This window comes from Teleopsis dalmanni, chromosome 2, assembly GCF_002237135.1.
Source record: "Teleopsis dalmanni isolate 2A chromosome 2, ASM223713v2, whole genome shotgun sequence".
Lineage (NCBI taxonomy): Eukaryota > Metazoa > Arthropoda > Insecta > Diptera > Diopsidae > Teleopsis > Teleopsis dalmanni.
Window position 1 is genome coordinate 113,225,888 of NC_051847.1, and position 11,390 is coordinate 113,237,277.

At 30.5% G+C, this 11,390-nt stretch overlaps 3 protein-coding genes and 1 long non-coding RNA gene across 6 annotated transcripts; 2 read left to right on the forward strand and 2 right to left on the reverse strand.

Moving 5' to 3' along the window:
• Nucleotides 1–388: 388 nt before the first annotated feature.
• Nucleotides 389–2,616, reverse strand: LOC119686113 (eukaryotic translation initiation factor 1A, X-chromosomal). 2 transcript variants are annotated; one of them, XM_038100578.1, is made up of 3 exons: nt 2,494–2,616; nt 2,149–2,411; nt 389–1,336 (listed from the first exon to the last, which is right to left on the reverse strand). In XM_038100578.1, the coding sequence occupies exons 2-3, from the start codon at nt 2,350–2,352 to the stop codon at nt 1,094–1,096; spliced, it is 447 nt and encodes a 148-aa protein (XP_037956506.1). In that variant the 5' UTR covers nt 2,353–2,411; nt 2,494–2,616; the 3' UTR covers nt 389–1,093. The 2 variants fall into 2 exon arrangements, with proteins under 2 accessions (XP_037956506.1, XP_037956507.1); XM_038100579.1 differs by having other exon boundaries at nt 2,149–2,616.
• Nucleotides 2,617–5,315: 2,699 nt separating this feature from the next.
• Nucleotides 5,316–5,900, forward strand: LOC119686114 (peptidyl-prolyl cis-trans isomerase NIMA-interacting 4). Its single transcript, XM_038100580.1, has 2 exons — nt 5,316–5,479; nt 5,531–5,900. Exons 1-2 carry the CDS (start codon nt 5,389–5,391, stop codon nt 5,839–5,841), a joined length of 402 nt encoding a protein of 133 aa, XP_037956508.1. The 5' UTR covers nt 5,316–5,388; the 3' UTR covers nt 5,842–5,900.
• A 581-nt stretch (nt 5,901–6,481) lies between these two features.
• On the reverse strand, nt 6,482–9,259 carry LOC119686116 (probable glutamine--tRNA ligase). Of its 2 annotated transcripts, none has more exons than XM_038100583.1 (3): nt 8,435–9,259; nt 7,657–8,365; nt 6,482–7,601 (listed from the first exon to the last, which is right to left on the reverse strand). In XM_038100583.1, exons 1-3 carry the CDS (start codon nt 9,045–9,047, stop codon nt 6,572–6,574), a joined length of 2,352 nt encoding a protein of 783 aa, XP_037956511.1. In that variant the 5' UTR covers nt 9,048–9,259; the 3' UTR covers nt 6,482–6,571. The 2 variants fall into 2 exon arrangements, with proteins under 2 accessions (XP_037956511.1, XP_037956510.1); XM_038100582.1 differs by having other exon boundaries at nt 8,420–9,253.
• Nucleotides 9,260–9,901: 642 nt separating this feature from the next.
• Nucleotides 9,902–10,861, forward strand: LOC119686117. The gene is made up of 3 exons (XR_005252876.1): nt 9,902–10,001; nt 10,060–10,249; nt 10,307–10,861. It is a non-coding gene; the product is annotated as an uncharacterized LOC119686117 (long non-coding RNA).
• The last annotated feature ends 529 nt before the right edge of the window (nt 10,862–11,390 follow it).

The following is an 11,390-nucleotide window of genomic DNA, read 5'->3' on the forward strand; positions in this document are numbered from 1 at the left end:
CTAGAAAATTGAATTAAAAAATTGTGAGAAGTCTTGATTTAGTATAAAACTATTGTAAATTGAACATAATTCATACAAATTGTTTATTAACTTTAAAAAATATATGTAGTTGATGTAACGCTTCTGGCTGCCAGAAAACCTTGACGTCACGAACAAAAAAAAAAAAAAAAAAAAGACATACATAACCGATAGGATAGGATGAATGGAAAGGCTAAAGAAATATGTAGGAAAAAAAGGTAAGTGGGGAAAAGGGAGTTGAGGTAGTTGATTGAAAGTACCTTAGATCAGGACGACAACAAATCTTGACTCCATGCGGCAACGACTTAGGTCAATAGGACTCAAAAATATGCGCTCCCTCGTTCAGAATTAATACCAAACTTTTCAATATTCCTTTTACTTTAATTTATTAATATTTATGTATATATATATTTTTTTTTACAATAAAAATAATTTATAATATAAGAAAAGAAATAATAATCTTCAACTGTTTACCTAAACTAAAATTAACAAAAACATACTTTTTAGTGGATATGAGGGAGTAAATATTAGCTTATGCTGGAGTTATAGAGAATAGACGATCATTATTTTAACAGATAATGTATTTATAATGTATTAGAACTATGCATCTAATAGCTATAACTCTACATAAATTATAGACTCCTATACATATAACCGAATAATTCGTTTAACTTATACATTTTGTAACGATAATTTTGTTTATAACTACAGCTTTGATTTATGTTTCTAATATTTAATAATTTGAATTTCATTAAAACATTTTTTAAAAATTTTATATTTAGATTGATTTACTTTTGCATTTTTCGGAGTTATGATGTATTACAATAAAATTGAAAAAATTTATAGTTATTACTATGGCTGTTTTATTAAATATATTATTGCTTTTTTTTTATTAAACTGTTTCATGTTCCTTTAGAAATGTAATTTTTTTTGCAATCAATTAACACTGTTCGAAATTCGTAGCTTAAAATGGATTTGTTCCAATGACGTAGAAAGGAATTTTTTAACTAAATGGTATATATTTTGTTTAAGTGATTTCTTCTTCATTAGTAGTTATTTTATTGATTGCTGTTAATCAGATATTATCTACTGAGTCAGCGTCATCTTCTGAACTTATCTCATCACCAAATTCAATATCTTCATCAAAGCCATCTTCAACGAACGTGACTGTGTCGTTAATACGCACTGATTCTGGGAACTCGCCGTATGTTTTCAAATTCCTGGCTTCATCAGGTGTGTACTTTAGGATGACGTCAGCTTTTGAGTCTTGATAGTCACGTAAACCAACTAAAATTATGTCACCTTGATTTATCCAAACCTGTACATAGTAAATATTCCTTTGTTAAAAATTTATTGTAATAAATTAATTATATAGCAGGGATGTATGTTATTTGGAGTAAGAAACGGAAGGATCATTTAGAATACAACAATTTGTATTAGTAAGAAATATTGGCATATTCCTTGTTCTCCAAAAAAATATGTATACAGCATTTTCTTTAAATTGTTGATATAGTTTCAGGTAGTGAAAACTACTCCGAAGTGATCTTGATTCTTTGATGCTATTTATGTATACTTAATTGCTGCTGCAAATATTTTTATATAAAAATATTGCTACTTAAAAGCAAATAGTTTAGCGCTTTCAGGCTTCATAAGGTGAAAATAATATTCGTTAGGTACTAAAAAAACATTCATTATATTGATTTTACTCAATATAGCAATTAACATAATTTGCAAAATATTTGGTAGTTTTACTTATCATCATTTACTGTTTAATTAATTCATATTTATTTTTAAATATTATGTACACATACTATGCTTTCAAGCAATAATGTCGTACGTTGTATATAATGAATTGCAATATTTCTTTGTTACAAACATGTACACAACATGCAGGAAAGTAAGTTAATTAAAAGTATTGTTGTTCATATAATTTAGTAAAATTTGTTATAAAATGAAGCAGTTACTTTTATCATTCATATTTCATTTAGAAAGGTATAAAAAAAATAATAATGTAATTGTCAAATCTTCTCAAAGCATTCACATGTGAATTAGTTTACATTACGCACGAACATACACACCCACATACCCAAGTATATTAACTCAGGTTAGAGCTCTTGGAATAAAACTTACCTTCTTTCTGAGTTTCCCCCGAATGTGGCAAAGACGTTTGACACCATCAAAGCACATAGCCTCCAAGCGACCATTTCCCAACATCTTTGTGACCTGTGCATACTCCTGTTGATCCTCCTTGAAAATCAACTCACGTTTTTCAAATTCATTTTCATTCTTTCCACGACGACGATTTTTTCCTCCTTTACCTTTATTCTTAGGCATTTTACTTTAATATTTCAGATATTTTATTGTCGTATAGTAATCTGCGCTGCAGACTTAAGCTAATTATTATTTGAATAGATGAGACAATATTAATTTATAAATCCTTAATTATTTATAATTTTTACAGAAAATTTCACTCACAAATTATACTTGAAGCTGTCGTTTCTAGATTCAAGACTGAAAGGAACGACAAACACCACTTATTTCTTTGTATCGTCTACCTGCTGGTAAGAATGAAAAGGCTTGACTATGATGTGAAAAAAATATGGCAGTCAAGTACGAGTATGAGATTTAGTGTTGCCACGGCGTTAAAATAAATTTAATATGTTTATATGTTTATGTTAAGTAAATATATTTTCTTGTGTTAATATATGTCAATATTTTAAAAAAAGCTATACCGAATTATTATATAACGAATTATTTTTTAGCAGAACGAAACTGCTACAAAACCGTTTGGATTTTTAAGTATATATTATTATTGGATGTTTAGTTTGGTTAGTATGATTAATAGTAGAACTTTTTATAATTTTTACTTAGAATATTCGCGCTAATATGTAAATTTTATGTTAATTTGCTAAATTGAAATATCGTGAATGCATATTATGAATTTAGAGTAAGCCTCGCTGCTCAAGTGATTAAAACCACTATATAGGCCGTGTGCGAGTTCGAGTAAATTAAGGTAAAATAAATTGAAATTTTCTAGGTATTTTTAGCACTGCACTTATGTAACTATTTATTTATTTATTGCACGTATTTTTTATTTTTGGTTAAAAATTTTTAAATTTTTACAATGATAACACCTAATTTACCACATATCTAATTTACCATACCCGAAATTTTGGTAAATACCAACATTCGCTGCCATACCGACATAATTTACTATTTCATTCAATTTACCATCAATTTACTCGAACTCGCATATGGCCATAAAAATGTATTTGTGGATGTACTGAAAAAAGCTGATTGGACCATACAAGCAACAATTTTGCATATTAGCATGCCTGACGGTATGTTAAGCCATAGCAATATTAACAATAATTAAAAATATATGATCTTTCTGTCATAGTAATTATTAGATAAAATTGAAGTGAACTTTACTTTTAGCAAATAAATATGTAATAACATTAGTTATAACAAATTGAGGTAGAATAAAGCAACATAAACAAATATTTACAAGTTTTGTTTAAATAAAAAAGACTTTGTATTTAATGCCGTTCATTAAAAAAAAACAAGAAATATATATAAAATTGTACAGCATTAGTCATTGCTTGGTTCCCGAAATGCAAAGATGTAGTTAACCGATCTCACCAAAAGAAAAGTCTTCATGGCAATGATAAACACAAATTGAGCCGGTCTAACATACCATGGAAATGTGATATACTGATATACTATAGATAAAAGTTTCAAACTTGTACTTTTCTTTTTTTTTAATCCATTCAATATTTTTACTTCGGATACTAAGGTCGTGTGCGAGTTAGGCTAAGTTGATGCTAAACCAAAAGGGAGATTTTTTAGGATGTTTTGCACTGCACACATTTAGCCATTTATCAACACGTATCGTCACATCACTACATTATCGGCACAACTTAGAATTTCCCTCATTTAGAACGCAACTTAGGTCGTGTGCGAGTTAGGCTAAGTTGCGTTCTAAATGAGGGAAATTCTAAGTTGTGCCGATAATGTAGTGATGTGTCGGTATGTGTTGATAAATGGCTAAATGTGTGCAGTGCAAAAAATCCCAAAAAATTTCCCATTTGGTTTAGCATCAACTTAGCCTAACTCGCACACGTCCTTAGCCTAACTCGCACACGACCTAAATCTCTGATTAACTAAAATTACAAAAGTTTTTGTAGTTTTTCTGTGACTAGTCATTAATGACGTTTTCGTAACCTTACATTTTTGTAATTGAGGGGTGATTTTGCTACTCTGGCAAAATATGTAGAATACTATACATTAATTTAGGGTGTTATACATTTCGCTCAAGATTAACCGATCGAAAATGAAAATTGCATTTACAGTGAATCTCGATTGAAAAAGTTGCCTCAGATTTACTGATCGAAAACAGCATAAATTTGCATTTTTTAATAGTTCGGCTCAAAAATCGGCAAGTCAATTAAAAATTAAAATTGAGCTTATATTTAGCACATTATTTGTTAATTTCGATTTTAATTTTATTGTTATTTTTTATTATGTATAATCTTATAGGAATTTAGCAATTTTATTTTTAGTATATAGTCAATTATTTTTGCATATTTTTAATGTTAAAAAATTTCTATTTGAATTTAAAGTGAATGGCAAATTAAAAATAAAACAACATTTCATATTATCGGTCACAATACAGAACTGCCATAAATATACTATTAAGGTCGTGTGCGAGTTAGGCTAAGTTGATGCTAAACCAAATGGGAGATTTTTTGGGATTTTTTGCACTGCACACATTTAGCCATTTATCAGCACGTATCGACACATCACTACATTATCGGCTCATCTTAGAATTTCCCTCATTTAGAACGCAACTTAGGTCGTGTGCGAGTTAGGCTAAATTGCGTTCTAAATGAGGGAAATTCTAAGTTCAGCCGGTAATGTAGTGATGTGTCGATACGTGTTGATAAATGGCTAAATGTGTGCAGTGCAAAAAATCCCAAAAAATCTCCCATTTGGTTTAGCATCAACTTAACCTAACTCGCACACGACCTTAGTCTAACTCGCACACGTCCTAAATAGTAGTTCAAATGAACTTTTGGTTATAATTCTGTATATAACTCCTATTTGTATTTACATCTACATTTTATTATTTCAATTTCACATTTTCCGTATTGTGTTATAATTTTCTTGAATACAATAAACATGTATAATTTCTATTACACGGTCCACGATTACAAAAGTAATTATCAAACAAAATTTTGTCCCTAACATCATGTTGGACCGTGTATGTCGGTTTAACATATGTTTTAGGTGTAAATATTTTGACATTTTGCATTATTATCTTGAATATATGTAGAGTATATATTTAAAAACCTAGTTTTAAATTATAATATGCCACCAAAGAAGGATGCAAAGGGAAAGGACAATAAAGCTGCCGGTGGTAGTAAAAAAGGTGCTGCATCAGGTGGTTCAGATGAAAAAGGTAATCATACAGTTTCGTGCAGTATTTTGTTATTAATATTTTGATTTAAAGGTAAAGAAAAAAAAGGAGGCAACGCGGTTAAAGTAAGGCATATTTTATGTGAAAAACAGGGAAAAATAATGGAAGCAATGGAAAAGCTAAAGGCTGGTCAAAAATTTCCAGAGGTTGCAGCAGCTTATAGTGAAGACAAAGCAAGGCAAGGTGGAGACTTGGGGTGGCAAATACGTGGTGCTATGGTTGGTCCCTTTCAAGATGCGGCATTTGCTTTACCTATTTCTACAGTTAATAATCCTGTTTACACTGATCCACCAATTAAAACTAAGTTTGGTTATCATATCATAATGGTTGAAGGGAAGAAGTAGAATTCCTAACAAACCTAACATTTTTATACGAAATACATAGAAATTTTTGAAAAACTCGACATTTAACTATATAACTCAATTGAAAGCTGCAATGATTATTTTAATAACGCTTGCTTTTACTTGCCGGGATTGTACGTTTCTAGTATTCAACTCCGACTATCCGTTGATATAAAATTATATCTGAACAATAACTTCAGCAAAATTCGTTTAAGTTAAAATTGAACGTATGGAATTTAGATTGATTTTTAATCAATCTGAGTGATAAAAAAGTGATTTGTTGCCCGAAAGAATACCAACCTAATTTAGACTTTGTTGTGCCAGTCTATTGCGTGTCTAATTGCAGAATGTTTCTGAGTGGCGAAGAGATCTTCAAATCTATTTTTATCAAATTGATTTGTATATAAAGTAAACACACGCATATTTAAGGCTGTTTGAGGAATTTATAAGTTCATTCTTTGACAATTTATTTATACTAATTAAGAATTATGTGTACAATTTAAAGATATAAAAAATTAAACAATGTAATTTTTTTGATATCTTTTTTAACATCGTGTCGTTGACATTTTGAAATATTAAAGGTTATTTTTGGTACCTTGCTTAGAGCGAAATATTTGAATAATAATTAAGCCTTTGTACATTTTTATATATGTGTATTTCAATGATACTCATTTTCTCTACTTACAAAATCTTTATTAGCGAGTTTGTTTAAAACATAGTATAGAAAAAATTGTTATTTTTTACCTGCATCTTCTTTCAAACCAACTGTACGATTAAATACAATGCGTTCATTATTTGTATCGGGATCAACAGAAAAAAAGCCAATTCGTTCAAATTGATATTTTTCATAAACTCTCACTTTTCCTAATACTTGATCAGCCATAGCCCACAACACAGTCATAGATTTTTCATTTATATCAGATAAAAATCCACCAGGTACTTCGTTTGGATCTTCAGGATTTTTATGCTTAAAAAGCATTTCGTAAAGACGTACTTCTAATACTATCGGTTGGGATACCCATTGTATAAAAGCTTTTGGTTTTTCGGCTTTTTCTGTGGGCTGACATTCACATATAAGTTCAAGTATAGCTCCGTCAACATCTTTCTTTACTTCTTTAACCGATATAACTAATCCAGCATGTCTCAAACCAACGTTCTGTTCGGGAGATAAACGGCGATAACCTTTTTCTGGCAGTATTTTAAAATCGCTTTGTTCGATATAAATAACGCGATCGAGTAGAATTTTATGAGTTCCTTTTTCGGGATTTTGTGGGAAATTTGGTATTTCTAACTCAATCGGAGCCTTATGTGGAAAATTCGTTATAGTAACTTTCAGTGGCTCCAGTACGACTAAACGTCTTGGTGCTGTTACATTTAGCACATCACGAACAGCTGCTTCTAACATAGAAGGATCAACAGATATTTGAGCACCGGTTACACCCATTTGAGCACAGAAATTATTGATGGCATCGGCTGGAAAACCCCGTCGATGCAGCGCTGTTAAAGTAAATAAGCGAGGATCATCCCAATCGTTTACGATCTGCTCAGTTATAAGTTTAGCAATTTTTCGTTTCGATACTAAAGCGTAATTCATATTCAAACGCCCATATTCCCATTGTACCGGACAATAAATTTCTAGAGCATTGCAAAGCCAATAGTAAGACGAACGACGGGATTGAAATTCCTTTGTACACAGCGAATGCGTGATATTTTCAATTGAATCACATAGGCAGTGAGTATAATCATATGTCGGATAAATACACCTGCAAAAAAATAATAATTAAAAAATAGGTTTAATAATTTTGTACATTATTTCACCATTTGTTGCCTGTTCGATGGTGAGGTATAAATTTAATACGATAAGCAACGGGGTCCATTTTGCCTTCTTCTAAAGTTACTTTAAGGCGTAAAGTAGCGGCGCCTTCTTCAATTTTACCATTTTTCATGTCTTCAAAAAGTTGTAATGATTCTGAAACAGATCGGTCCCGCCAATCACTAGGTTTCACGTTGAATCCTTTCATATCATCCGCCGTTTGATGGCATACATATGCCAATCCTTTTTGTATCAAAATCACAGCCCATTCATATAACTGTTGGAAATAATCAGATGAATGAGTAATTTTATATGGCTTGTAACCTAGCCATTCCACCATAGCTTTAATGCCGATAAAGAATTTTTCTTCTTCCTTTTCGGGGTTTGTATCGTCGTAACGTAAATAACAAACACCACCCTGTGAAGCAGCATAACCAAAATTGATGTTTATAGCTTTAGCATGGCCAATGTGTAAAATACCGTTCGGTTCTGGAGGAAAACGCGTATGTACTTTGCCATTAGTTTGAAGTAAATGCTCTTTTAGTAGGCGTTCAGTATTTTCAGTAACTACGTATCCATCTGTTTTGTAATTTTCACCAGTAGCATGAAAATGTACTTTAGTTTTCATCAGTTCGGCAATAGTGCGGGCCCCGTCTGTTGTTTTACTTTCAGGTTCAACGGCTGTAGTAACTTCACTTGTAATAACTTTATTACCTAAAATGAAAGTAATTATAACGGATATTAACTAACACAAATTCAAGTTTCAACCTGTTGTGCCATTACTTGTTACTTGTTTAAGTTTTTCCTTTTTTTTATCTGCTTTTACCAGCGGTTTTAAATCATCTTCGGTTTTTGGTCCAAGTAAATCAAAAATTTCGACATCGATAGCAGCTTTTATGGATTTGGCATCGGCCCATTTTAATTCAGTACGTACTTCTTGCATAATTTTAAATGAATTAAAATGATAACGTTGAGAGAGCAATGAGTCCTTATGCAGTTTAATTTTTTCTTGAACAATGCGTTCAATTTCTTCCGGTGTAACTTCTACGCCAACACCGCATGCCCGTTCAAACTCCACGATATTTACGGCTATATCTTTTTTCTGTACATATTGAAGTAAATAATCCAAAGCTGCATCAATACGTGTAGTCGTATCCAATTTACGATCGACTATATAATCAACGAGAAATGGCAATTCGTGGATTATTTGTGGTTTTAATTTTGAAGCCATATGGTAAAGCAGCATGCCAACTCCATCATCAAGTTTTTTATTTTTGATATGCGTTAATGCCAATTCCAAATTGTTTGCAATGTTAGCATTTTTAATTGTTTCTTTGGCTTTTTGTTCACTCATCCCAAGAGACCGAAATTTAGTTATTATGTCCAATTCTGCCATTTCACTTCAGTGTTTAATCAAATCTGAATCCAATATTGTTTATAAGTAAATAAACAAGTCTGATGAAATTTTTTTATAATTAACCAATATTCCGCAATGTGGCACCGGGATTCGTATTTCACATATAGAGTTGCCATTTCTGTAAATTTAAAGCTTAAAGTACTAATTATTATATCATGTTTACATTTCGAACGTTTTTTAATGAACTTTGCTAAAGTTGATTCCCAAATGTCAAACGTCTACATTATCATTAAGGGTTTTCATTTTGACAGTTGTTGCTTTTTTTTTAATATATTAGACGTGTTTCAGTAAACAATAGTTGCATTTCACCCAACAATAATCCGTTCAATTTATATGCAATACAATAACAATGGGACATACCAGCAATTTATATGGTTCACATTCTGGTTCAATGTGGAAAGTGTATAAAAAATAAAAGTAGAACGTATTGTATGAAAAAAGTCATTGGAAATGCGATTTTAACATGACACTATGCAATAAAATATATAAACAAAACAACAAGTGAAAACATAGAGTTTGGCGGAAAATTAACGCTTTATCTTTATTTTTAAAATTGATATTATGCAAATTTAAATAACAAAATTTCCAGTATTATGTCCATGCTGATGCACTTCATCTCCCGTGCTTAATACACTTGAACTGGACTAAGAAGGAAGAAGAAGAGGTGTTTTCACTGTGATTCGATTTTTCTATTAAAATCTGCAATTTTCATTTAATTACTATAGAGTTTAAGTTAAGTTTTAAAGCAAATAATAAGCAAAAACTGATATTTAAAAATTCTGACATATCAGTAGATTATATATTTTTTACATTTGAAATTTTTTCAATTATTCTTTTAGCAGCAAAATTACTTACATAAATCAAAACAAAATTTTGCAAACAAACACAGCTGATATTTATACTGCGATGGCCAATTACTTTTACATGTGATCAGTAGGTATTCTTTGTTTAAGACCATATTTTCAACACTAATTACCTCTTGCATATTTAGTTTCAAGTTTTCAAGACCTTATTGCGAATGATACTATCTACTTGATTGTTTGATTTTGTATCTATTTTACGTCCAAAAATATCGTAACTTCTGGACAAAATCTGCATATCGAAAATGCGGCAACAAAAAGTGGACCAATAATGAGGTAAATCTCATTCCATGTTTTCTTGAGGATACAGAAGGTTTTGAAGTAACATATATGTTATATATTTGTCTATCGAGTTTATTTATTTTTTTATTGTATTAGACTCCAACAGCGCAAATATTTTAAAGGAAACTTGTAGCAAGAAAAAATATTAGCGCAATTTGGAATATGTTGCGGTTTAAAGTGCGCCACTTAAGACAAAGTTACAGAAAAGCAAGCGATTGGTGTAACTCAACAGGTTCAGGCCTTAAAAGAAATTATCATCGTTAAGATAAATGTAATTTAGTAAACTCTTCATCGTTAGCTAAAAGGTTTACAATTTTGTGGTCTTATTGTCTATTGGACTATTGTCTTAATAGTCGTGAGGACATCAGTGGACTATTCAATAAATTTTAGAAGTTTTGATGAAATTCCATGACGGCCCATAAGCACTGTGGAAATGTCTTTTACTAAATCGCAAGTGTGGCAAAAAAATGCATGCTGGCCTATATTGGCTACGCCAGGCATTGGCATAACGGTTGCAATCTGTTAAGTGTTATGTTTTCACAAATAGCAAAAAAAGCATAATGCAAGCAAATTTCATTTTGTATAAAAATATATAATTAACATAGATTGAAAATTAAAATGAGTACAAAATTAAGAGGAATGGAAAAAATGTTGAATATTTCAAAATAAAACACTAAAACTTTTCTTTTTTCCAATTTTTAAACTTATGAAATTTTTGAATTCTGTTTGAATTTTTATTTTTATTTACATATAACTTTTGACATTTGATTGCAATATTCGTTGGAGTTTCCAATGAAGGTTCAAAATAGTTCGCTTATTGCGTTGGTAACACTGTTTTATTGGCCGAGATATATAAAATAATGTTGTACTGCTCTGTTATATATATAATTACAAAAATCTAAATTAATTCTGCAATAGCAAAATCCAATTATTATAAGTAAATAAATACAACACAAAAATATTCTAAATGTTCTAAATATTTACAAGACTAATATGCATTCACGATTATTTGAGTTTGTAATGATGCACAGACATTTTGAATACCTCATATGGCCTATGCGAGTTCGAGTAAATTGATGGTAAATTCAGGAAAATAGTAAATAATGTAGGCATGGCAGCGAAAGTTAGTATTTACCAGAATTTTTAGTAGGGTAAGTTAGATAAAAATTATATAAATTAG